Source organism: Coturnix japonica, chromosome Z (genome assembly GCF_054131305.1).
Source record: "Coturnix japonica strain WE chromosome Z, WE-NBRP24, whole genome shotgun sequence".
In the NCBI taxonomy this organism is placed as follows: Eukaryota; Metazoa; Chordata; class Aves; order Galliformes; family Phasianidae; genus Coturnix; species Coturnix japonica.
In genome coordinates, this window is record NC_140702.1 from 56,047,725 (window position 1) to 56,072,338 (window position 24,614).

At 39.2% G+C, this 24,614-nt stretch overlaps 1 protein-coding gene and 1 long non-coding RNA gene across 6 annotated transcripts in view; one reads left to right on the plus strand and one right to left on the minus strand.

Moving 5' to 3' along the window:
• The window catches only part of LOC146754086 (uncharacterized), a 141,659-nt gene that overhangs the window by 27,197 nt on the left and 89,848 nt on the right, over positions 1–24,614 (plus strand). The window lies entirely within an intron of this gene.
• Positions 1–24,614, minus strand: part of ANKRD55 (ankyrin repeat domain 55) — a 74,398-nt gene that overhangs the window by 25,368 nt on the left and 24,416 nt on the right. For 4 of the 5 annotated variants that reach the window (XM_032441304.2, XM_032441303.2, XM_032441302.2 and 1 more), the window contains exons 7-10: positions 19,787–19,971; positions 17,995–18,162; positions 15,869–16,530; positions 10,677–10,778 (exon numbers count right to left, since the gene is read on the minus strand). In XM_032441304.2, coding sequence (XP_032297195.1) covers positions 10,677–10,778; positions 15,869–16,530; positions 17,995–18,162; positions 19,787–19,971 — 1,117 coding nt within the window. Of the gene's footprint in view, positions 1–406; positions 1,173–10,676; positions 10,779–15,868; positions 16,531–17,994; positions 18,163–19,786; positions 19,972–24,614 lie in introns of those variants that run through there. The other variant, XM_032441301.2, reaches the window with a different exon arrangement.

The window sequence follows — 24,614 nt, forward strand, 5'->3', positions numbered from 1 at the left end:
GGTAAGAGAAGGCTGGTGACTTTGCTGGCCTTTAGAAGACAGCCTTGCGAAATGTTCAATCAAAGGCACTTGCCAAGGCTTTTGAACTAAACAGCTGTCTAGTTAGATTTCCTCCAGTTGGGGGATCAAAGCACTAAAATGATGCATAATAACTCAGTACCATACAATCTTTGTTTCAAGAAAACTACAGTGAACAACTGCATTTTTATAACTGAGGAATATTAAATATTAAAAGAAAAATGTTTCCATCTGTCAGTGCAAAGTACAGTTTTGAACAGAATGTGCTATATCCCTGCCTGTTCCACAAAGATTTGTGTTTCATTATACTTTTCTGGTTTGCAGAAGTCATAAAACCCACAAACTTGAAATGCAGAAAATATGTGAGAAATAAAGAGCTAAAAAAAAGTTTGCTAAAACTTTCTCTTTTATTTTGAGATTATTGTTTTAATCTTAAAAAGATAATTTTGATAGCACACAGCTTCAGAATCAGCACCTTTACAAAATGTAGAGAATCCCCATCAATTTGTGTTTCTTTAATTCTGAAATGTAAATTGCACAGAAAATCTTACTCTTTCTTCCTGTTTTCAGTGGAGGGCTTAACAGTGCAGTGCTGCAACACAATTGCATGTTTTAAGAATTTCATTCACAAAATAGATTTACAGCACATTAAATACTTAGTATTTCCATCAGAAATGAAAACTGTAATGAAAGTGACTATATAAATACACCGCACAGCTTCTGTTATGTGCAATCTTTTCTTTTCTTTGCTACTCCTTTTACACTTTTACACTCCAGCTTACAATAGCATCATTTGTGCAAATTAATGAATTTTTACTGTATACTTATCTTGTAACAAGCTCTGAGATATATTTCAGCTGACGTGTTTGAAGCCAGTGCAATGAATTAATTTTCAGTGTCTGTGTTGGTGAGGGATTTCTCAAGCTGTTCGGCAGAGCTGGATTTCTTTTGGCTTGGGATTGCAGGTAGGACACGGCTTGGTTTCAGAGGTTCTCCTGACAGATCAGGCAAAAAAGAATGTAGCAGATGACTGTGAGAATGTCCCTTTTTCTGAGATCTGGAGGATAGCGCTGGTGGGAGAACAACTGCACTGGTCCTTAGGGAATTTAAAGGCAGGGATTTAAACTTCTCAGCACCCTGAAGTGGTAGATGAACTACAGGAAAAAAAATAAATAAATAAAGAGAGAGAAAGAGAGCACAGAAAGTGAGAAGTGGGACATTTCTACAAATGCTAGGTTTGCTTTTTCTTTAAAGTATTTATTTTGTCTTGTGCTGTGTATACCTAGATCTGCTTTTGAAATAAGTAATAAAAATAGAGTAAAAAATTCCCAGGGCCTTTCAGGTCTATTCTTCAGCTGCAAAAATGAATCCTAGTATCAGGAGATTCACTTATCAGTAAGACCCAAACATTTCTATCATCTACTTTTGATAAACATGGAATCCACAGTTTTTCTGAAGGAGATTTGTTGTGAGAGACAAGATATCTTTCCTTTCTGCCTGAAACAGAACTGTTCTATGCTAATATATCAGTTTTAACAAAAATGTTGTGGAGGGATGCTTTCTTTTTTTAAGAGAATTTGCAGAAAAAAAAGTTCTAGGGGGATGAAATGAATTCTTGGGATGCTGCATAGGGTTTTTAGGTAGGTCACTCATGAATGTAAGACCAAATAAATGTATGCTCTGCATGTCACAGGCCACAAAAGCAGCCTAATACCCTCAGCACACTTAAGATCAATACTGAAACACAAGAGCCACAGCTATTGTGTGTTTCATGTATTTCAGGAGCATTGGAAGATATGGATTTAGAGCATGTGTGGCTTCCACCTTACAGCACTGTAACAGTGTTGTATTTTGGAATCCTCCAGCTCCTTCATTCAGGCAACTTGTTAATTTATTTCACAAGTTTTTAAAAGGAGAATTCAAGACCTTAATTATAGACCTATTTTCCTCCACCTTTGACTTTATTTTTTTCTCAAACTCTTTTAATTTCAACATGTATTGCTTCTTTGTTTTTTTGTTTTTTATTCTGACCATGTAAGGAGTTTCCAACAGCAGTTAACACCATACTTATTTTGGCTACAGATTCTTCCTTGCTGTTCTTCACATCAATATTTTCCTGATCGCTGTCTCGATCTATCAGCAATTTCCTTCCATCTTCATCAGTCATACAAGAGTCTATTAATGTTTACATCTGAGATGTTCTATTTTTTGTTTTATCCTAATATTCATAGCAGCTTCCAGGAAGTTATTTTGTTTCTCTGTCTTTTTTGTTGACTTCATCCTTTGAAATAAGCCACAAATGTTTCCTAGCCATCAGATATTCAAAGCCATTCTGTGATTGGTATCACACTTGTGTCCTGACACTTAACATGCATCAAGAATTTTGCTATTAAGCAAAAAAAAAAAAAAATAAAAAAAAAAAATTCTTCAGCCTTCCTCATAAAGAGAATTTTCCTGGTGCAAGTAGGAGATTCTAAATCAGTTTCATAGGAAGCCTGCATAATTCCCGGAAAATATCTGAAGTTAATATTGATTTAAAATGTTTTAAAAGAGGTTTAAATGAACTAATTTTTATTAGATATAACAGGCCACGTCATCAGTTGGTGTGAAATGGGTAACTACTGCAGTCAATGCACCTAGGTTAAGATGGACCTCGTAAGTTAATTTTAATCTTAAAATTCCCTCCGAGCAAATTAAAACTTTAATACACTTGAGGAACTTACAGACAGAATAATGCATGGAGTGTCTCATGTGCTGTCAGTTAAAAAGACAAGAAAACAGGACATAAGACATTACAGATAAGTTAACACAACTTTTGTACCTAAAAACTTTCCATGTCAGGTGTTTCTCAGAAGCGAGTCTTTGAACATATGAAGTGAAGCTCTCACTGTTCATCAAGAAATGCTGTAAACAGTCACTGGGACACTGGCACAGTGGATGCAGAAGAAGTGAGAAATTATGTAATTTTAACAAGGAAGGAACATTAACTTTGTCACAAGTTTTCAGAATAAGATTCATCCATTAGACCTGATGAAAAAGGCTCTTGAGGTGGAAAACAGGTTTATAATGTAAAGTTGCCAGGATAAATTGGAGAAATGGCAAGAAATTCAGATCATGAAATTCAGCAAAGGAATATACAAAATACTTTAGACAGGATATTTATGACAAACAAATAATAATAATAAAAAAAAACCAACCCAAATCCTAAGCCAGCAAAGCCAACAGGAAAAGTGGAAGTAATTGGCTAGGTCAGCAGCAGTAGCACAGCTAACAGGATGCAGTCTGTGCTCAAGTGAAAAAATACACTTCAAAATTTCAAACAGAAACTCTGAACCTTCCATGCCTCATCAAAGAGGAAGCACAAAAGTCTTGTTATACAAGTACTTATGTGCCTGTAGATTTATCAAGTATGCAGTTAAGAAATCAGAAATTTACATGTAGACATGTCTTCAGTGGGCACTGGAAAAATTCTGCATCTATGAATTTTTTCACTGTGCACCTGGGTCATCCTGAAAGTAATGCCTCCTATTTATTTCCATACGAACTACAACGAAGAGCACAATAACACTATTTGATAGAGTAAGTTTCTAGCTTCAAAACACTCCTTTTCAACACAGTAATCACCATAAGCTATGCATTTTTGCCTGAGATTAAAAGGAGCCTGTGTGTAGTCCTTGTAAAAATCTATACCAGTGGAGGTGGCCAACTGCTTCACAACTGCTGCACTCTCATCATTGCTAGGACAATGCTGCACATGCAGCCATTTTTTCATTGTCCTGAAAAGGTGGAGGTCAGAAGGCACAAAATAAGGCCCATACAGTGGGTGTGGTAGGCCAATACTGGAAATGTGATCCATGGTCTTCATGATGGTATGGGGCCTGGCATTCTTGTCTTGTAAGAGAAAAGTCTTCTCTGGCCTGACTCTGAAAGTTCAATCCCTCATCTCAGTCAGCATCATGATGTAGTAATCGGAGTTCATATTGTCTGAGTTTTCCAGGAAATCCAGAAGGACCAGCTCTTTCCTAGCCCAAAGCTAGTGCACATCTCTTTAGCTGCTGAGGGCTGTGCCTTCCTTTCCAATGGGGTATTCACACCTTCTCACTCCTTGGACTGCAGACTTCAGTCCAGCTCATAGTAGTGGCACCACATCTCATAGCTGGTAATGATGTGACCTAGGAAACTGTCATTTTCAGCCTTGTCTTTGTTCAATACATACTGAAAAACTTGCACTCAGTGTTCTTTGTATTCCTGTGTGAGCACTGGTCTGACTCACCACGTACAAACTTTGTGATATTCTAGCATTGCCACCATTGTTTCCAGTGCACCGAAGCAGATATTCAACTCTATATACAGTTTCCTGGTTGTAATCTGCCACTTTGTGTGAATGAGCGGGTCAAGATGGCAGTCAGGAATGATTCCATTTTGTCAGACTGCCCCTCTGCTGCCATCTGTCACTCAGCAACAGAATAGAATGGAAAACTGGTGAGAAGATTCCACCTCTACTGCCTCACCCCCAGCATCTTCCTCTGATATTGTGGGCCAACATAATAAGATAAGAATTACTTTTGGAGTGTTCCTTGTACATTGTAAAAGAGACTAAAGTTCTTACTGTCTCCCTTGTGCTGATGTGCCATATAATCATGTCAACATTTATTACTTATTTATCAAGACTCACCAGGAATTTATTTGTGGCAAAGCAGAATCTTCACAGAATTTAGTAATTTGGAAGACATTTTTCCATTTCAAACTATTTTTAGTACAATTCAAATTGTGATTGGCTGGCAGGCAACACTGTATGAGACTTGCCTGGCTCTCAGCAATTTAATTTAATTCACTGATCATATTCATGGTTGATTTATGCTCAGAAGTTCAGAAAATAGCTTAGTTCACCTTTCTTAGTGAGAAAGAGGAAAAAAATGCACAATTAATACTTTGCTTTAGTCTATTCTGAATGTGTGTGAGTCAGGGGTAAACACAAGATATAAGTTCATATGCTGTGCAACACATGGTAGAACACCTTGTGTTCATTGAAGTTTTGACATGAAAGCCAAATGCATAGTAAGAGGAACTATTTCCTTATGTTCGTGCATTCAGTGTTTATGGCTGTGTGAAAAATCTCCAGAAAGCTTTATGTACTAGATAAACTCTTAAAGTTAGGGTGAAGCAGGGTGAAAGCTTTATCTTAATTTTACCCCCATGCACTAGGTAGCCATCACAAACCTGTATTCCTTCAGTGAAGAGAAAAACAGCATCTAAACATCCATACTGCCTACTTACTTCTACATACTACACTCAGGACCTTTGGCTTAGGATATGCTATCAGAATTTCAGGACCAGGTCCCTGAAGATTTTGAAATAATACATGTCAAGAGAAGTATTATTATTTGTATTGAAACACAGGCTAGGGAACCCAGTACTGGAGTCCCTGAGATACAGAACCATTCAGTCAAGTCACCACACTTCCTGAAATAATACAGAGCAAAAGCACTGGTAATTATTTGTGTTCAGAAGGCAGTCAGTTACCCAGGAAGGAATGATGCTAAAAGATCTACTAATTCAGAAAGTCTTTTTCACTCAGAAGAGACTCTGGAGCAGTTGTTGTTATGAACTTCAGAGTCTAGAATAGGACTGTCAGGAAGGCATTGCAGGAGGATTATGAGCTTTCCAGGTGAGGGGATCATCTTTGACACTTTCCCATTACAAACAGCGAAACATGGTGACCCCCTGCAGAGAGAAAGATGCTTCATGCAATGCTTTGCTGCTAACTTGGAAGAGAAGAAATTTCAAATCATGAAAAATAAAAATAAAAGTAAAAGCACCTACTAATCCCCAGATAACACTGTTAAATGACCTGCAGAAATAGATCTTCCTTTTTTTTTTTTTCTTTTTTTTTTTTCCCCTCAACAAGTAATAACCTCACAATGGTTTCAGACCTTTCTCACCACATGAAGAAGTGAGAGCAACAGAGAGTTCTCTTGAAGTTCCATATTTGCTTGGAAAATGCTTCTAGCATGGTGTTAGCGGTGTGTAACTGCTGTTAAGTGTGTTGTCCAGCAGTCTTTGGGAGAGCTCTGTGATGAGGTAGGAAGGGTGTTTGTGTGCAGTGTAAAAGAGATGCCAGTTCATGACAAGGCTACTAATAAAGACATTTAAAGTAACTCTTCAGCTCTGGGAACATCTGCAGCATGGGAGCTTATGAATTAAGGTCACTGAAGTCCATTACTAATATTGTCCTAACATGAATTTTAAGATGTATTTACTTGGAGGTGAAAGCATCTCATTTTTTTCATTGTTCCTCATTTTCTAGGAGATTTTTTTCCCCCTCCTTTTTCTTTTATTTATTTCTGACAAGTTTCAGTTCTCTTTCTAATTTTTGCTTATTTTATCTTTCCAGTTCCCTGATTGCTTCCCACCTCCCAAACCCCCTCCCTTGATTTTGTTGCATGCTTTTTAGCACACATCTACTGTAATGAAACTAGCAGAAAAACACAAATGTTTATACTCAGACTTCATTGCTGGAGCCACTTGCCTGAGTAATGTGATGGGAACAGTAGTACTTTTAGGGCTGGACAGAGGGTGGCTGAAATTTTGGCTTTGAAATAGATATTTGGAAAGCCCCAGGATCAAATGGGTCATTTATGTTAACAAAAAAGAAAATGTATTTGAAAATAAAGTCATAGAATCACAAAATCATAGAATGGTCTGGGTTGAAAGCAATCTTTAAGGTCATCTAGTTTCAACCCCCCCGCTATACGCAGGGATGCTTCACTCTATGTCAGGTTGGTTAAATCTCCATCCAGCCTGGCTTTGAATGTTTCCAGGGAAGGGGCATTCACAACAGAATCACAGAATCACAGAATGACCCGGGTTGGAAGGGACCTCAAGGATCATGTAGTTCCAACCCCCCTGCCTGGCAGGGCCACCAAACATACACCTTTACTAGATCAGGTTGCCCAGAGCCCTGTCCAACCTGGTCTTGAACACCTCCAAGGACGGGGCATCCACAACCTCCCTGGGCAGCCTGTTCCAGGGCCTAACCACTCTCCTAGTAAAGAACTTCCCCCTAACATCCAACCTAAATTTTCCTTCTTTTAACTTAAAACCATTTCCCCTAGTCCTGCTATTATCAGCCTTTTCGAAGAGTACTCCTGGGAGTAAGTTCCCTGTTTCAGTGTCTCACCACCCTCTCAGCAAAGTATTTCTTCCTAATATCTAGTCTAAATATACCCACTTCCTGTTTAAAGCCATTTCCCCTCATCCTGTCACTACAAGCTCTTATATAAAGTCCATCCCCAGCTTTCCTGTAGGTCCACTTTAGATACTGGAAAGCCACTATAAGGTCTTCTTGGAGCCCTCTATTCTCCAGACTGAAGAAACCCAGATCTCTCAGCTTGTTGTTATAGGGGAGGTGCTCCAGCACCCTGATCATCTTCATGGCCCTTCTCTGGACCTGCTCCAACAGCTCAATGTCCTTCTTATGTTGGGGGCTACAGAACTGGATGCTGTACTCCAGATGGGGTCTCATGAGAGTAGAGGGGCAGAATCACCTCCCTCAACCTGCTGGTCATGTTTCCCCTGATGCAACCCAGGATACGGTTGGCCTTCTGGGCTGCAGACATACATTTCTGGCTCATGTTGAATCTTTCATCAATCACCACTCCCAAATCCTTCTCCTTAGAGCTGCTCTCAAGCCATTCTCTGCCCAACCTGTATCAGTACTTCAGATTGCCCTAACTAAGATGTGCATCCTTGCAGCTGGCCTTGTTGAACTTCATAAGGTTGGCACGGGCACACCCCTCAAGCCTGTCCAGGTCCCTCTGGATGGCATCCCTTCTCTCTAGTTTGTCAACAGCACCACTCAACTTGATGCCATCTGCAAACTTGCTGAAGTTGCACCCAACCCCACTGTCCAAGGTGTCTGCAAAGATGTTAAATAACACCGGTCCCAACACTGATCCCTTAGGAACACAACTCATCACCCATCTCCACTTGGACACTGAGCCTTTGGCCACAACTCTCTGCATGCAATCATCCATCCAATTCCTCACCCAGAAAGAGGTCCATCCATCAAATCCATTTTTTTTCTGATTTGGATGTTATGTGGGACAATGTCAAATGCTTTGCACAAATCCAGGTATAACTTAAATAACTTTTATTATCTTGAACCACTGTTTGGGCAATAGCGCCACTTGTATAAATGTAGTTTGTTAGTTCATAATGTGACAATTATTAACTCTAATAAGCATGCCTAGTTTGCAGAGCATGTTTTCTGGCATGAGACTAAAATCTTAACTAAAATCTTGGTTTCTTGTGTGAATTTCTGCAAAAATACCAGTATTCAAAACTACTTTTGTTTTTTAGATTTTTGATAACAACGATATTTTGAGTAGAAGACAAAGAATGTCAGTGGAAAGCTGAAAAACAGAAGGAAAACTTGGAGCTGAGGTTTCCAAAGCAGATGGAAGACTTTCTTTCTCCCAAGGAGACAGAGAATTCCAGTATTCAACAGCATTTTGCATTTACTGTGCAGTAGCACAGGAGGATTCTGTGGTTCCTGTACACAATCTGATGTTCTCTAAAAAGTTACCTCTGCTGTTTCATTTTTAGTAATGTTGTCACAGTGCAGTATTGCTTCATAAGCTCAGATCACGAGAGAAAAGGATTTTATATTTAGCCCTGAAGGCGAAATGCTTTAGGATCTGGCTACTCTGCAGAATGACAAATAGTAAAATACAAATCCTTATTCAAAACCCACCAGGGGATTTGGATAGTTGAACACAAGGAAATGAGGACATGTAGTAGTTTTTGCATGCAAAGGACATACCAATCCCTGGCTAGATCCGGACTGAGACACTCACTGAGTTCTGACACTGTGCCTGGGCTGTGGGAGCAGGGTGAGGCTTTCCTTTGCCTTTGGGTAGGACACGGCTTATAACTGAGTTAGGAATGAGAATCTGGCTGACAGTGCAAAGGAAAAAAGGTTGCTGCTCTCTCTACTCTTTTTTTTTTTCTTTTCTTCTTTCCCCTTTCCCCCCCCCCCCTCTCCAGTGTTATAGAAGCTTCCCTGAAACTACTGTTGTTAGAATGAGGGAACTGAATGATTCCCAGCCTCAAGTAAGAACAAGTCTAGTGCTTAGGACAGAGTGGGATCTGTCTTGGAAATTAAGAAGGAGCTTCTATTTTGGAAACTTGATGGTCTTGATCTAATCTTCTTCCCTCAAATATTCACTAGCAAAAAACCACAAGAATCAGTGTCCATTATGACATTTTTCACTCTGTCTGTAGAAGAGTCATTCCTTATTTTGACTTCCATCTCACATGCCTAACCTTCCTATGGTGTGTATTTATTAGGGTGTTGTCATCCGTCTCTAGTGACTACGTATTGCAGGTCACTTTGTTATATCGTGTCCTGCTCCTGTTAAATGCTGCCATTGACTGACAGGCAAATGTAATCTTTTCTGATAGTGAAAAATCCCAAGTCTGTGAGAATTCCAGTCTCCTCTGCTCTGGAAAGCAAATGTAGCACCAAACTCTCCTCTCTGTTGATACAGATCACTTCTGTTAGATGAACTCTATTAAATGAAGTGGAGAAAAGGGCTGTGATCAGCAGCACAAAGTCCAGCTGGAAGTGGGCCAGTCAATAGTGAAGCAGCCCTGGTGCTGATATGGGGGCCAATACCCCTAAACATGTTTATTAATGACTTGGATGATGACACAGAGTGCATCCTCAGCATACTTGCAAGCAATAAAAAGCCTTGAGGGATGGCTGATAGAGCAGGTGGAAGTGCTGCCATTCAGAGAGCCTAGATGGGCGGGAGATATGGACTGACAAGGGACTTGTGATGCTCAACAAAGTGAAATGCAAAATCCTGCCCCTGGATAGGAATGGCATCCTGCATGCATTACATGCTGGGTGGGGATCAGCTGCATGGAAAGTAGCTTGTCAGAAGGGAACATGGTGTCCAGATAGACAACTAGCTGAACAAGAGCCAGCAATGTGCCACTCTGGCAAAGACAGCCAACAACAACCCAGGCTGTGTCAGGAAGTGTAGCCTGCGGGTTGAGGGAGGTGGGGCATCCACAGCTGAATTACAGAGCTCAGTGCTGGTGCCTTTGCCACCATAGGGACACGGACAAACTAAATCAAGTCCATTGAAGGGGAACAGGATGATTAAGGGACTGGAGCACCTGATATCAGAGGACATTCTGAAAAGTGTGACTTTTTATCTTTGAGAAGAGAAGGCAGCTCAGAGGAATCTTATCAATATATGTAAATGCCTGGCAGGGTGAAGTAAGGAAGAGGGACCCAGAATAAGTGAGATCCATGACAGGAAAAGACCAGGGAGCACAAATTTAAATATGGGAAATTCTATTTAAACAGAAGAAGCAGCTTTTACTCTGATGGTGATCAAACACTTGAGAAGGTTGTCCAGAGAGAATGAGATAATAAAAATCAACTCTGCAGTCCAGAGCAATCTACTGTAGGTAACACTGCTGTGAGCAGGGGGGATGGGGTAGGGAGCATCCAGTAGCACCTTCATGATCACCCATTCTGTGTTGCTGTGAAGAAGGGGAATATGTGAGCTCCTTCAAATGCAGAGGTGGCAGTTAAGGAGACAAGCAGCATGATATTGTAGTGAAGGTTTGTCTGTACTTACGTCTGTGAGCACAGTGGTGGGGTAGGGGAGCCAGGCTGCTCCTCACAGGGGTAAGTTCTTTAATTTTGGGTTGGTCTATGGGTATCTTCTGAAAATTTTTACCTGTGGAAGAAAAAGATACTCTATTATTATGTGAAAATAATTGTAAGCCGTAAGATACACAGCAGATCTCTGGTTTCTGGAAAGAAAAAAAAAAAAAAAAAAGGAATCTAGTAATTCTCAAAAATAAGTGATAAGAAGATATCACCAACTGAAAATATCTCTTCACACATTTAAATAATGACTGATTTAGTATAACCTTTCATAAGCTTTACCCTCTCTCTTGCATGATACACAAAGTGGTGTTCAAATAGCCACATTGCAGTAGCCAGATCTACATAAGAATATTTGGAAAATAGTTTTTTTTTTTACACAGGCAGATGGAGATTGAATAAAGGGGAGTGGACTGAAGCTAGACCATCTTTGAAGTCCCTTCCAATGCAAGCAGTTCTATGCAAATAGAGTTCAGCTCCTGGTTGGAAAGTCAGGGTAGTGGTAGTCTATCAGCAGTAAAGGTGGGCTTTAAGAGGGTTTTGCTGCAGGTGCAATATATAAGAACTGTTGTAAATGGATACAGATTCTTATTAAACAATGCTTTATGACAATTTGTTTTTATCAAGAAAAATAGATGCTGGGAAATGAAAATGTCTAATTGTGCTTTTTTACTATGATTACAACTAACTTTGGCATAGTACTAAAAGAAAACACAATGTATTAAGTGATATAGGGCATTTCACTTTATAAATGTCACATTGAATATCATAAAAAAAGTAGGAAATCAACTTCTAACTCAACATTTTTTCCCACATCCTTCCCCTGTCTTGATTATATTCTGTGTTGTCTGAGTTCCTCAACATTTCACTTTTTGTTACTTCTAAATCTGATGTGAATCTTGTAAGGAGTCTCAAGCTGTCTTGGCAAATCACTGCTTGCTGGGCATTCCATTGCAACATGGCTCACTGCAGAATAAGCATATGCTCTGCTGGCGTGCAGAGATGAGGGAACACAGAGAATGGATCTAAAACAACATCTTAAGAAACAGCAAAGATGAAATGACGTAAATTGCCCTGATGACTTTGTAGCTGGCACTACATATATATGGGTTGTGCAAGATAAACCTTCAGAAAAAGTTACAGAACAGTTTCCTATGGTGGACCAAAGTAACTGTGAAGACCACAGTGTTACTAGCTAAATGGTTTCTGTGCAAAAAGAGCTAGTGCGGTGTTTACCAGTCAAAACTGCCATATAACAGTGCAGTCTTCAGCTTGGAATGGAATAAGATTCTGGTCCAAAGTCCATGGCAGCTTAGGCATTGTATCATTCCATTGGCTCCTATGTATAAAACTAATGTCTGTTGGGCTAATGCATGATGAAATTCATGCTACAGATGATCTGTGTCTAACATACACAGTCTTTGCTCTCCTTTTCCCATGTTTTATTTTTTAGTTACACTTTAATACCTCTCCAAGATAATCACTGTGCGTGTAAAAATCAGTAAATGTCTTTTATACTTACTGAATCCTCTGCACAAATAAATACACAGCAGAAACTCAAGTCAGCTGCTCCCATTGGCAATTCAAGTTACATTGGTTTTATTGTGATGCTTACTCTGAGAACGAATGGCTTTTTACATATGTATCATAATGGCCTTGATAAGGGCGAAGTCATTTTTTTTTTTTGTAAAGGAACATGTTTATTTCATAAACAGGGTTATCTGGCAGCAAAACAAAAGTATGAAGCATAATTATGTTTGCAAGATTGATGTGGACATCTGGAAAAGAAACCCTGTCTGCAAGTTCTGGCATCAAGAGGAACTATTCTTCTGCTCTTCCTTCCTATATGCTCTACATAATATCTGAGAACAAAAGCTTTTCCTTCTTTAGACGTTGTCTTTGTCACTGTAAGTGCATATTTATGATGGCATTTTAAATGAAAAACATTGATTATAAAATGCAAAATTATTCACAGGTTGTTCTTTAATTTTCCTTTTTATTTATTTATTTATTTATTTATTTATTTATTAGCTGCCTCCTTTTGTCCCTGTCACTTGGAATATCTCCATCTATACAATTTTTCTAATGAAAAGTAGGTGGTAGTGCATTTTGCAAAAAGAGATAACTGCAATACTTGTAAATATATATGCTTCAGATAGTGGATGCCAGCTCAGCCATGTGGCTTACAAGGACTCTGCTTGCAAATATTGGCAGTAGCTTTTGGTATAACTGGTCTTTGTTCTCCTCAGCAGATAATAAGACAGATCACGGTATGTAAGTCTTCTACCCACAACAGCCTCTCTCCTTTGAGTACTCATCAGGACTCAGCTGGTAAATTGACTCATCTTTCCAGCAGCACAGAAAACAGAAAAAAAATCCTCCAGAAATCCCCACCTATGTGTCAAGTGCCTTAGCAGCAATATGCACAAAAAAGAGCTTTGACTTTATGGCATGGTTATGGAAGACAATTAACACTGTGTGTCAGCTGAAAAAATAATTTTTAAATTGAGTTCCCCTAGAGTACCTATGCCCATGATCCTTTTCTGGATATATCATGATTAGAAGACTACATGGACACATCACAGTCTTGAGAAACAGAGTATTAAGACTTCAGTGTCCATCAAAGACCAGATGTTGTTTTTCCCCTCAGCTAGGCCTCCTGCAGTAAAACAGCAATGAGGAAATCTCTTTCTGGGAGAGCTGCCTGTGCAGCACTGCAGGCTGGGTGGGAGCCAGGCTTACTCTACTCCCGATCTCTGCAATCCATGCAGGCACAGCACTTATGTGTGTGCTGGAGACTGCGAGGCCTTGAAGCTCATAAAGGCCCTTGTAGCTCTAATTCACAGCTAGGGAGGTTGCTTTAATTACAAGGGCAGATAGATTTAAACCACACATGAGCATGAAAAGGAGTACACTGTTCCTTTTATTGTGAAAAAAATTTAGCCAGTATCTGGGTTGTGCAGTGCACATATGCCAAATGTTCTCTACCTCCTTACATGCTCTTGTTGCACTTGCTTCAATGGAGGTCCTTCATGCTGCCTGTAGGAATCTTTTCATTGTTGGAAAGTTTTGTTAAAGGAAGCAGGTACACAGAGGACTGAGATAGCAGCAGCCTCAGGCTTCTTTTCTTCAGAGGCAGATAATAAACTCTCAGAGATCTGTTTTTTCTTTGGACATAGAAAAACAACTCCCTATGCAATAATTAGAAGGCAATTTATAGCTTTTTGCTCTTATTCATGCATACAGCTTGCTTTTCCTCTACTGAATCCTACTGCAAAGAATGAAGCCCTGAGTGTCTGTTCTCAGTCATTTGTCTGGCTGTGTTTTGCTTTTATTTCTCCATAGGATATTCATAGAAAATCACCTGTCCTTCTATCCACAGCAAGCAAGGATTTAATCATATGGTATGCTAAAGTCATAAGAATGATCTATGATCGTGTATTAAATACCATGGTCAGTGTTTTCCCATCAAATGTACTCATAGTCTAACTGATTTTGTCAAAAAAACGTTCCCCATAATCATCCTCAGGTTTGGTTTATCCACTTTTAGCTCATTCCTCCACAAATGTTTAATTAGATTTAGGTTGCAAGGAAGCCCTGCAGGTTTTCTTGTGTTCTACATGTGAGCTGAAGCTTGTGGACCCCAGCACAGAAAGAATTTTGATGGAACATTCCTTGACGGCCATATGGAGGTTGGGGTTTGTATGGCTGAGTGAACAGCTGAAGAATGCACAGTAAAAAAGTAGTTATGCCTATAAACCAGGTCTGTTTAGTTTTCAGGAACTTGGCCTGGTGTTCAGGAAGTGGAACTTTTTGAATAGCTTCTTTTTATGCTGGAAAACTATTTCCAGCCTCGATTTGCACAATGTAACATTACCTGAAGTTCTGAAATTGCCTTATCTTCTCTTACTATTAGAGAATTCAATCTAAATTTGCCACTCTATCATTCTCTCCACTCTTAAGTTAGCACAGTTTGCCATGCCACGCAGAGCTCAATGGTGACCTGACTTAAATGCGGGTTCCTCTCAGAATGGGTTTCTGTTCACTGCTCTGGAGCATAACAGCTCATGTTTGCTGAGAGAAGGTTAGATTAATTTGTTATGTAATGTTTACTCCTTGTAATGATGTACTGGTAAGTTTGGCAGCTGCTCTTGCTTGCTTCATTTTCATCTGGATATTACAGTAGTTGGAAGGCATGCTAGATGTGTTTAATTTTGGCATGTGACTAATCTCAAAGGAAATGAAGTTTGAGAAACTGATACACCGAAGTGAACTCCAGCACATATAGGCCATACATCAAGATTCATTCAAACATGGATATGAGTCAAAGTACTAAACCCCAGGCCCCGGTTTCAAGCTTCTTCCAGAATTCTTTTACTCTGCTTCAGTATTGGTACATTATTGTTTCCAAACCACAGTATAAAAAGCATTTACTCTTTCTGCAAATTTAGAAACTTGAATTCAGCCACAGAATAAACCTAGGCATGGCACATTAACCAAAGATATGGCTGTCTGGGCTGGGAGAGAGGAAAGGGATGATGCTGTGCCAGGGAGTTATCACATGCCTGTAGGAGGAAAAGGACACACTGTAAAGTTGCATGACACTGCACACATGGGCTTACCTGTTTGGTTTGAGAAGCAGCTCTTGGCACAGTTAGAGACTTGAATACAGCACAGTTCCCTTGCATATCCAATTCCAGGGTTAAATGCGGACATAAAGCAATGAGTGGGCCAGCAGATATCAACTTGCAATTCACAAAACATGTTATGTGATCTGCACACACTTAGCTTGCTCAGGTACCTTCCACATTTCCTAACTACTTGTAATTTCGCTGTTAGGCATAATCAGATCTCCAGTTCTCATAATTAGAACTCTGATATCTATTCAGATCTCTGATTTCCCACACCTAAACTTCTCTCTTTTAGCTGTCAGCTGATCTTCTGTACATATGTTATCTGCAGTTGTGACTGCTTAAAATCATGGACTATCCCAAATTGGAAGGGTCCCATAAGGATCACTGAATCCATTTCCTGCATGTACAAGGAGAAGAAACTGAAAAAGCATTAAGACACAGGGCTGACTTACCTATTATTGTCTTTCCCAGAATGCCATATCAGTAGGGATTATACGATAAGAAAGAAATAGAAGAAGGAAATTACCTGATGGAGAACTAGGAAGTGAGGGAAGGTGGGGAGGGCACAAAAGCACATGATGAGATCTATCAGAGTTTAAGCCATTTATCGCTTTGTCTGCAGGAGTTTTAATACAGGCTTTATGGGAGAGTATTTGGTTAGGTTTAGTATTCCAAGGGTTATCCAGCAAAGCCTGGCAGCTGCTTCTGTGATCCAGCAAGTCATGTTCACTCCTACTCTTTTGAGACTTGTGTGCAAAATGGTGAGTGCTGGTGCTGAAGGACGTGCTTGATGTTGTGCTCTGGGCAGCAGTTAGGAAGGAATTGCCAGCAGTGATTGGGGGAAGGCTCTGGGTTCTGATGGGCAGAAGTCCACGACATTCTGCTGGTTTCTTTTCTGGTATGAGGTACTTTGTGTCTGCGGTCCTTCTTTTAAAGTCAGTAGTGGTCATATTCTCATCTGGAATGTCTTTGCAGCTTGTATCCAAAATACAATCAAAAGTGGTGATGATGTCATCTACTTCAGAGGTCTCCTCTGTAGTAGATTGGTCTCTGCTTCTGTCTTTCTGAACGGTTTTCTGGTTCTCTTTCTTCTTTTTGCAGGAGAAGATGTGATTCAGCATACTGAATCTTCCTTCTTTCTTAAAGAGTTTATTGTTCTGAGGAGGAAACTGATGAACTAACTCAGATCTAGTGGAAGTACAAATCAAAATGTGATGCAATTATTCACCAAATAATTAATCAAGTACTGCCTGTGTTGTTTGCCTATGAGATGGGGTACATACTGTTCAGATACATTTCTAGGGGTGGTTCAAGGAGGCAGAAAATGAGGACTACAAATTTATAGTTAACAAAGACTGAAAATGATAGAACATTACTTCACTGACTCTGATGGGGTTGTCGCCTTACACTTACCTTAAAGCAGGCTCAGCACAGCTGTCAGAAATAAAAACAAACTATTCTGGCTTCAGCATCTACCAGCTGCAAAATCATTATTCCAAATAGTAAAGCAAGATCCAATAATAAGAACACCCTTGGATCTTTGAAACCAAGTGGTCAATGTATTCTGTCATATTCAGAAAACATGATTTCCAGCAGCACAGTCATTGCTAACACTGTGAAAAAGACACTACGTCACATTCTTTTCCTTTATTTTCACTTCTTTTCCTAGCCTTGCCTTGCCTTGCTTTTATTATCATTATTATTTTTCGAAGTCTCTAACCCATGTACTGAACAGACCCAGCACAATTCCAGAAGACCTGTCAAGATAATTACCTACAGTGGTGTTGCTGTAGTGATTTTTAGATGAGATTTTGACTAATAAAATCTGCAGACCTACTCAGACAAACAGAGCACTGCACAGCAGGGGGAGAAGGAGGAGGAGATGTAATATTACCCGTGTCTCACCATTCTGTAACACAGGAAATAATACTGACGGCTGACTGAAAAGCAGGAGCAAGCTCAAAGAAATGCAATGTGTCTTTGTAAGTGTGTTCTCATTTGCCAACATTGAAAAACTGAAATGAATTAAATGACAGCAGTTGAGAAATATAAAAAAAAGAGGAAAATCACAAGCAATGGCAGAAGAATTATATTTTTTAACAGCAAAAAGAAAAAAAAAAGGAAACTGGTTAAGATGAGATAATTGAAGTAGACAGCTAAGGAAGGCTAGGAAATTATTTGGAAGCCCTTATTCTGAGGATGAAAACATGAAATTTATTTCACTGTCTGTCTGGCAAAGCTGCTTTTTGTTCAATCTGTCTCTCTGATTATACGAATACACAGCTAATGTATATAGATTTCAAAAATGTGGAAAGCATGCGTCTGAAGTTTGAAACTATACAGATTTCATGCACAAAGGTGACTGAGCAACATCTATGCCCACAATTTCTTTGTTCAGAACCCTCTGCTGACTGGAAGACTAGCACCGTGACCGCAGAGATGAGTCTTCAGAAGATGACTAATTTTAGTGTTGCTATTTTGGTGGAAAATTTGGGTTGTGTATTGCATGTGAACTGAACCATCACATAGGGCTCAAATCCTTCAGTATCATACAGAAATAATAATTGCTAATACTAATAATACTAATAAACATTATTAATTTCTTTTCTAGTCAGTAATAACATGTGAGCAAGATGCAAGATTCTGCTTTACCTGCTCTCCAGAGACAGCAGTTTAATGCACGCAGTGTGACCACAGTACACGGCATATGTCAGAGGAGTGTTTTCATTGATGTCTCGAGGGCTGCTGTCTATCCCCAGCTCTAGAAGTGTCTGCACACAGTCAGCTTTCCCTGCTGCTGCAGCCCAGTGCAAAGGTGTCCTAGGGAAAAGAGAATATCATTAAAACAGATTAATAAATACATTATTGAAACTATTAAAGACACAGTGAGGCGTGTATCTATACTGCTTTGCACTGGTTTATCTCCCATTAAAAGGAGTAAAACCAAAGATCAGCGTCTGTCTACATGCATTTATTTAGCTGTATTAAAGGTAGATATGAGGCTGTAGGATGCCTGTATGCGGTATATAGTAGCATCAGTTTCATTTATGGGGTTGTAGAGTAGAAGGAGCACCTGAAGTTTTCAGAGCAGAATTTGAAAGAACTCTATGTACTGTGCACTGCACAGTGACAAGCCCTTCTCACTCTTACACCAAACACAATTAACAGTGGCTGGCTTAGGACTTTCCAGGAAAGTAATAGCTGAAGAAGCGTCCCTAGAACAATGAGAAGAACTGGACATCTACCAGGCTGTAATTAGCCCTTCAACAGCTTCTGTGCTCTTTGTTGGGCACAGACTGGACCAGATATAGTTGTCCTGAATTTGGTGGGTGAATCACCCTGATTTTCTCATTGGCAGAGGATGCGCACCATTGAAACTTCTGTCCAGTTTCAGAACTGTAGTATTACTTGCTAAATTTCTAAAAGCACAGAAAGCACCACAGGGAAACTACAAGAAAGAATAAAAATGACTTCTCTTTGCCTGTTGCAGTCCCAGTGATTTCAGTTGAATGCAGTAGGAAACATAATAGAATGGAAATGTACTATGCATTTATAGTTAACAGCTTATCTTTTCCCTTCTCCAAGTGTGATACCCTCTATGGAAATAGCTAAAAACATGTAATAGGAGGGCTCTTTCTTTTTTTTACTAGAACTGCTAGGTGTACTTAAGCTCCTCCCTTCCTCCTTTTCATAGAAACAGAAGCTTCTCTTTTACATTTTTCTGATGTTTAGAAATGCCTCCAGAACGGTGTTGATTTTATTTCTGTTCCAGTTCATTGGACTTTTCCATGAAGAATGATATTATTTTAAGTACCTAAAGACTTAAGCCAAGAAAACTTTGGCTTTCGCTCCACAAAGCTCAACTCAGAGTGGTCAGTTGAGTCTGTTTGCATTAATTAAATTAGAAGAAAAATTCTGTGGGAGGCCAGTGTGGTTTGATACAGGGATATATGACAGAAGGGTTTAATCATGGTAACGACTGAGTGAGAATGGAATGGGAGGGACTCCTGATGGTATCTTTTCAGAATACTGTGTTAGCATTTGAACTGTAAGAAGGAAATATTGACATTTCTTGAATGCAAATAGCAGCGGATCACAGCTCCAGCAGCAGGATCCTGTTCCATTGTTTTGAGAAGAATGTTCAGTTTGATTGGAAGAGGTTAAGTCAAGTGGCGACAAAGTCCTTTCATATATAATCTTATCATTTCCTACCAGAAACACAAAGTTAAAAAACATTCCTAGTAGCCAGTTGTTGTACTCAGTGTGATAGATGTGAGTAGGCCTGCTTTGCAGGGCTTCTGAGCAAACACAGTTCTCTGTAAGTGTGGTTCATTAACTAGGCCATGGCCTGTGAAACAGGAAACGTGATTATAGAATAAACAGACCTAGTCTCAGGTTAATAGAAAGGAAGCAGCAATTTCAGTTTCAGGGTTTCCATGGTTACCTGTCATCTACATCAAGGGCCTGCAGGTTGCACTCTGGGACTTTAGCCAGCTCGCTGATTATATCACTGTAGCCTGCAGCAGCAGCAATGTGCATACAAGTTTTGCCATTCTCATCATCGTAGTTTATTATTGATGGTCCTTGGTAGTGGTCCAAGATGATGGAACACAGAATCTTGTTGCCACTCTAGGAGGAAATTCAGACGAGAAAAGCGTTTTACAGAGGAGCTCACATCAAACTGCATTTTCTCTGCTAGAGAAAACTAAACAAAATAATAGTATTTTGTTTTATGTATATGTAGCCTATTCCAATATGAAAACCAAAAGCTTCCAATCTCCTGCTGAGAACAGGATTTGCCTTATGAATTTCCTAGCTGCAAAAATAATAAATAATGTATCACTGCAAATATATCCAAAAGTTACAGAGTGTAAATTACTCAATGGGTTTCTTTGAAATAGCTTGGGGTTTTAGCTGTTTTGCTAGGGCAAAGAGTGGAACAATATGAGCTGACATATTTCACAGAAATTCAGGATTGGAAGGGACCTCAAAAGACTCACTCCTGTCCAAGTATACCCAGACAAGCCATACCAAATATTTGTTCAAGTGGTTCTTGAAAACTTTCTTAGCAAGTTTGCTCCAGTGCTTTAGTATCGTAATAAAAAGTTTACATTGTTTTCTAACACCCAAATAAAACCGAACATTTCATGTCCTATCTCGGTGGAAATAGATTAAAAAGATCATGATTTCTAAAAAAAAATAATAACTTGGAAACACTATGATGGAAAATTCTTAGACCATGAAATTGTTACCAACACCCCTTCCCTAAGCACACTGTGTGCATTAAAAGCAGTTTGTTTTTCTGTCCCCATTCTTTCCAGTGGAAGGCAGTTCAAATACTTCTTTGCTTTAATGATTAGTATCTCTGATTTCTATTCGCACTCCTGGTTGATTTATGTCTCTTTGTTTTTGTGCCAGTATTATTATTTAGATTAAATACTTAATTCCTCTAATTATTATTTATTCCTCAGATGTATTTACAATCAACCATTATATCCCTTCTTAGCTATTCTCTTGCTACTCTAATAAAGCAAAGCCTTTCTAATTTAGCTTGTAAAATATTCTTTCTGTTTCTCTCATCAACCTGCTAACCTCTGTCCTTTTATGTTTTAATTGTGTATCCTTGGAGAATGGTAATTAAAATTGTACCTAGTCATACATAGACATTGTTCTCATGTCTTTGTACTAGCTCTAGCTCTTCCCTGTATCTGTCAGAAGTATGTCTTTTGATATGCAGAACAACATTTGCTTTTTTTACAATTGTACCCCACTAGAACCTCCTAATTGTTTTGTAATAACTGCTTATGTCTACCTTCTTCTTTTCTGTGGACAATTCCAAACGTAGATTTTCCTGTTTCTATTAGGAAGTTTTGTTGTTATTACCAAAGTACAAGACTGAAATGGTCTTTGTATACAATTTATCCTACATGCATTATTTAAGATTTCAGAATGATGTGGCTTTCCTTGTGTGATATCTCAATTCTCTCCTGTAAACGTCTTCCAGCTTTTTCTTATTGTCAGATTTCAGTAGAAACGCTCTGTACTTTATGCCAAGTTATCAAAACATTATCAAGCAAGACACATTTCAAGGCTGCCAGTAAATTTTTCCAGCCTCTCTTCTACATTAATTATTAATTACTCTTTACTTCTTGATCTTGAAGATACAACTTTGCTTCTCTGTATCTTTTCCCATTATTTTCAAAAATGTCTGCTTGCTCCAAATATATAGCTGAAATATAGTTAGACATCCATATCTGAAGCCTCTTCTGCACATTTAGTTATCTCTTTTATGATTCAGATTCCTGATAAATTTCTCAGCATTTGTAGAAAAAAAATCAGGGTGCTGGAATCTGTTAACCTCAGAGCTCACCTACTCAATGTATAGCCTACTTATGGTCATGCCATCCAAGTTTATTTTCTACCATCAGGCACTTTATAACATCATTAACCATCTTAAAATTTGTATTAATTCTTGACTGTCTGAATATTTGATGAAAAAGAAGTATTTGTCTTTGTGTTCAGTAACACCTGGATCTTATTAACAGTAACTGTCTTCATTCCCCAGTTCCTATGCTAACTATCAGTGTTTTCTATGCTAAAATGATTCTTGGATACATTTATTTGGCACTTGCATCAGAGAAATCTCTTGTCACATTCAGGGCTATCTGAATTTAGAAGCATACTTATATAAATTCAAATTTTACATTCTGCACATCAGGTTCACTCTCTTAATATTCTTGTACAACTCAGCATTTAAATAAAAAAAGAAAAATCCACTCTTTTTACTGTCATTTTATCCATTTTTCTCCAACCAGTCTTTCATTTCTAGACTAAACAAACCATTTCAACCTCTCCTCCTGGGTCGTGCTTTTCATACCACTTACATACTTTTCCTCTTTCCAATTTATCTTCAGCCTTCTTCAATCATGGCACTCCAGATTACATAATTGTTCCACCGTGGCCTTCATTCTGCCATTAAAAAGGAAACTGCCACTTCCTCTTCCCCATGTGTATTGCACTTTTGTTAGTATGTCTCAGAATTATGATTCTTTGTTTTCTACCAACACTGAAATTTAAACCCTACTCAATGTATAATCCACCCATTTGCTACTCTTCATTTTTAGCATCTTTTGCTTTTCACAGATCTGTGTGGAGTGCTATTTTATTAATTTCTCTTCATTCCTAGAATTTATCAAAACCATTTTTGATTTTGGGTTCTACCAAGCAAGTCCCGTTGTGCTTGGCGTTTTACCTTTGGGTTATATACAGGTTTTATATTTCATTACCTTATTAAATAAAAACATTCTCATGAGAAGTTGCTGTTGAAAAGGACCCAGGAGTACTGGATGACACCAAGCTGAGTATGAGCTAGCAATGTGCTTTTCCTACTAGGGGGGTTAATGGTGTTATTGGCTGCACTTGGCACAGCATCACCAACATGACAAGAGAGGTGATCCTGTTTACTCAGCACTGGTGAAGCCATTCATGTACTACTGTGTCCAGATCTGGGCTCCCCAGTATAAGAGAGACAAGGACATACTGGCAAGAATCCAGCAGAGGGCCACCAAGATGCCGAGGGTTGTAGAGTACTGCTCCTGTGGGAAGAGGCTGAGAGAACTGAGACTGTTCAGCCTAGAGAATAGGAAGACTGGGGGGAATCTCTTGAATGTCTATAAATACCTGAAGGAAGAGTGCCAGGAGGATGATACTGGGCTCTTTTCAGTGGTGCACAAACTGGAACACAAGAAATTCTGTTTGGACATCAGGAAGAATATTTGTAGTGTGTGGGAAACTGAACACTGCATAAGATTCCCAGGGAAGTTGTGAAGATATTCAATAGCCACTTGTACATCATCCTGGAAAGCCTGCTCTGGGTGGCCCTGCTTGTGCAGGAGATGGACCAGGAGATCTCCACAAGTCCTTCCAAGAGTAACCATTCTGGGGTTCTTTGAAGATTTTGTTGGATTATCAATGAGCTGTCCCCCACAAAAGAGTATTTGATATGTCCTGGATGAGGATGATATGGACTATATAATGTGTAAGATAAATTTTCAGGACGACTTTATGTTATCTCTCCATGTTTGCTAAACTAGGATACCCTATTAAGGTGTTACCTCGATTCTCTGGCATTCAAACTTACTCTTAACAGCTTTTTCTCTGAGAAAAACAATAATAGCTTTGAAGATGGCTATTAGCCTTCTGTACTGTTTTATGTAGGTAGCTCTAGAAGTAATGCCTCCTATTTATTTTCATAGAAACAACAACAGATACAGAGAGTACAATAACACTACTTTATAGAGCAATTCTTAGCTTCAAAACACTCTTTTTCAACACAGTCACCACCATTAACTATGTATTTACGACAGTGATGAACAAGAGCTTGAATGCCACGACAGTAAAGATCTGCACCAGGAGAGGTGACCCACAGGTGCTGTGGCAGCATCACTGCTAGGACAATGCTGCACATGAAGTCCATCTTTCATCAGCTGAACAGATGAAAGACAGAAGGCACCAAATATAGCCTTTATGATGTGTGAGGTGGCGCAGTCCAGCCAGGACTGGAAATGTGATCCGCAGTCTTCACGCTGGTACGGTGTCTGGCATTATTATCTTGCAAGAGAAAGATCTTCTCTGGCCTGACTCTGGAAGTTCAAGCTTTCAGCTTAGTCAGCATCATGATATAGCAGAGTTGATGATCTGTCCAGATTTCAATGCACTGAAGCTGATGTTCGGCTCTTTACACAGTTCCACAGTCATAATGCCCTGATTCATATGGATGAGATGAACGATATGCCCTAAATTTTGTGGTGTGTCATTTGTGTGCCACCACCCAGGATGCAGAGTGTCCTTCTTGTTGCTATCAGCATTGCTGGCCACCACCATTTTTTCCACATGGGGGAATTCAGTGACACACCTTTGCTTCATTTGCACTTCCATGTCAGATGCCATTCTGTCAGACTGCTCCTCTGCTGCCATCTGTCATGCAAAAACAAAATCTAACAGAATATGGATGGGAAGATTCAGCCACTACCGCCATAACACCAACATCAACCTCTGATGGTGAAGACCCCCATAATAAAACAGGAGGCATTGCTTTCAGAACAGACATAAAAAAATTGTCTGTGGCTTTTCAGCTCCTCCTTTTTAGGAACGCCTTCTTATTGTTACATTTATCATGGCTTTTTTAAGTTGCACATGAAATTCTCTTGAAATGCTTATACTGCCCTAATTCTTAGATGGATAGCTTCAAGCTGAGGTCACAAAAAATTTAG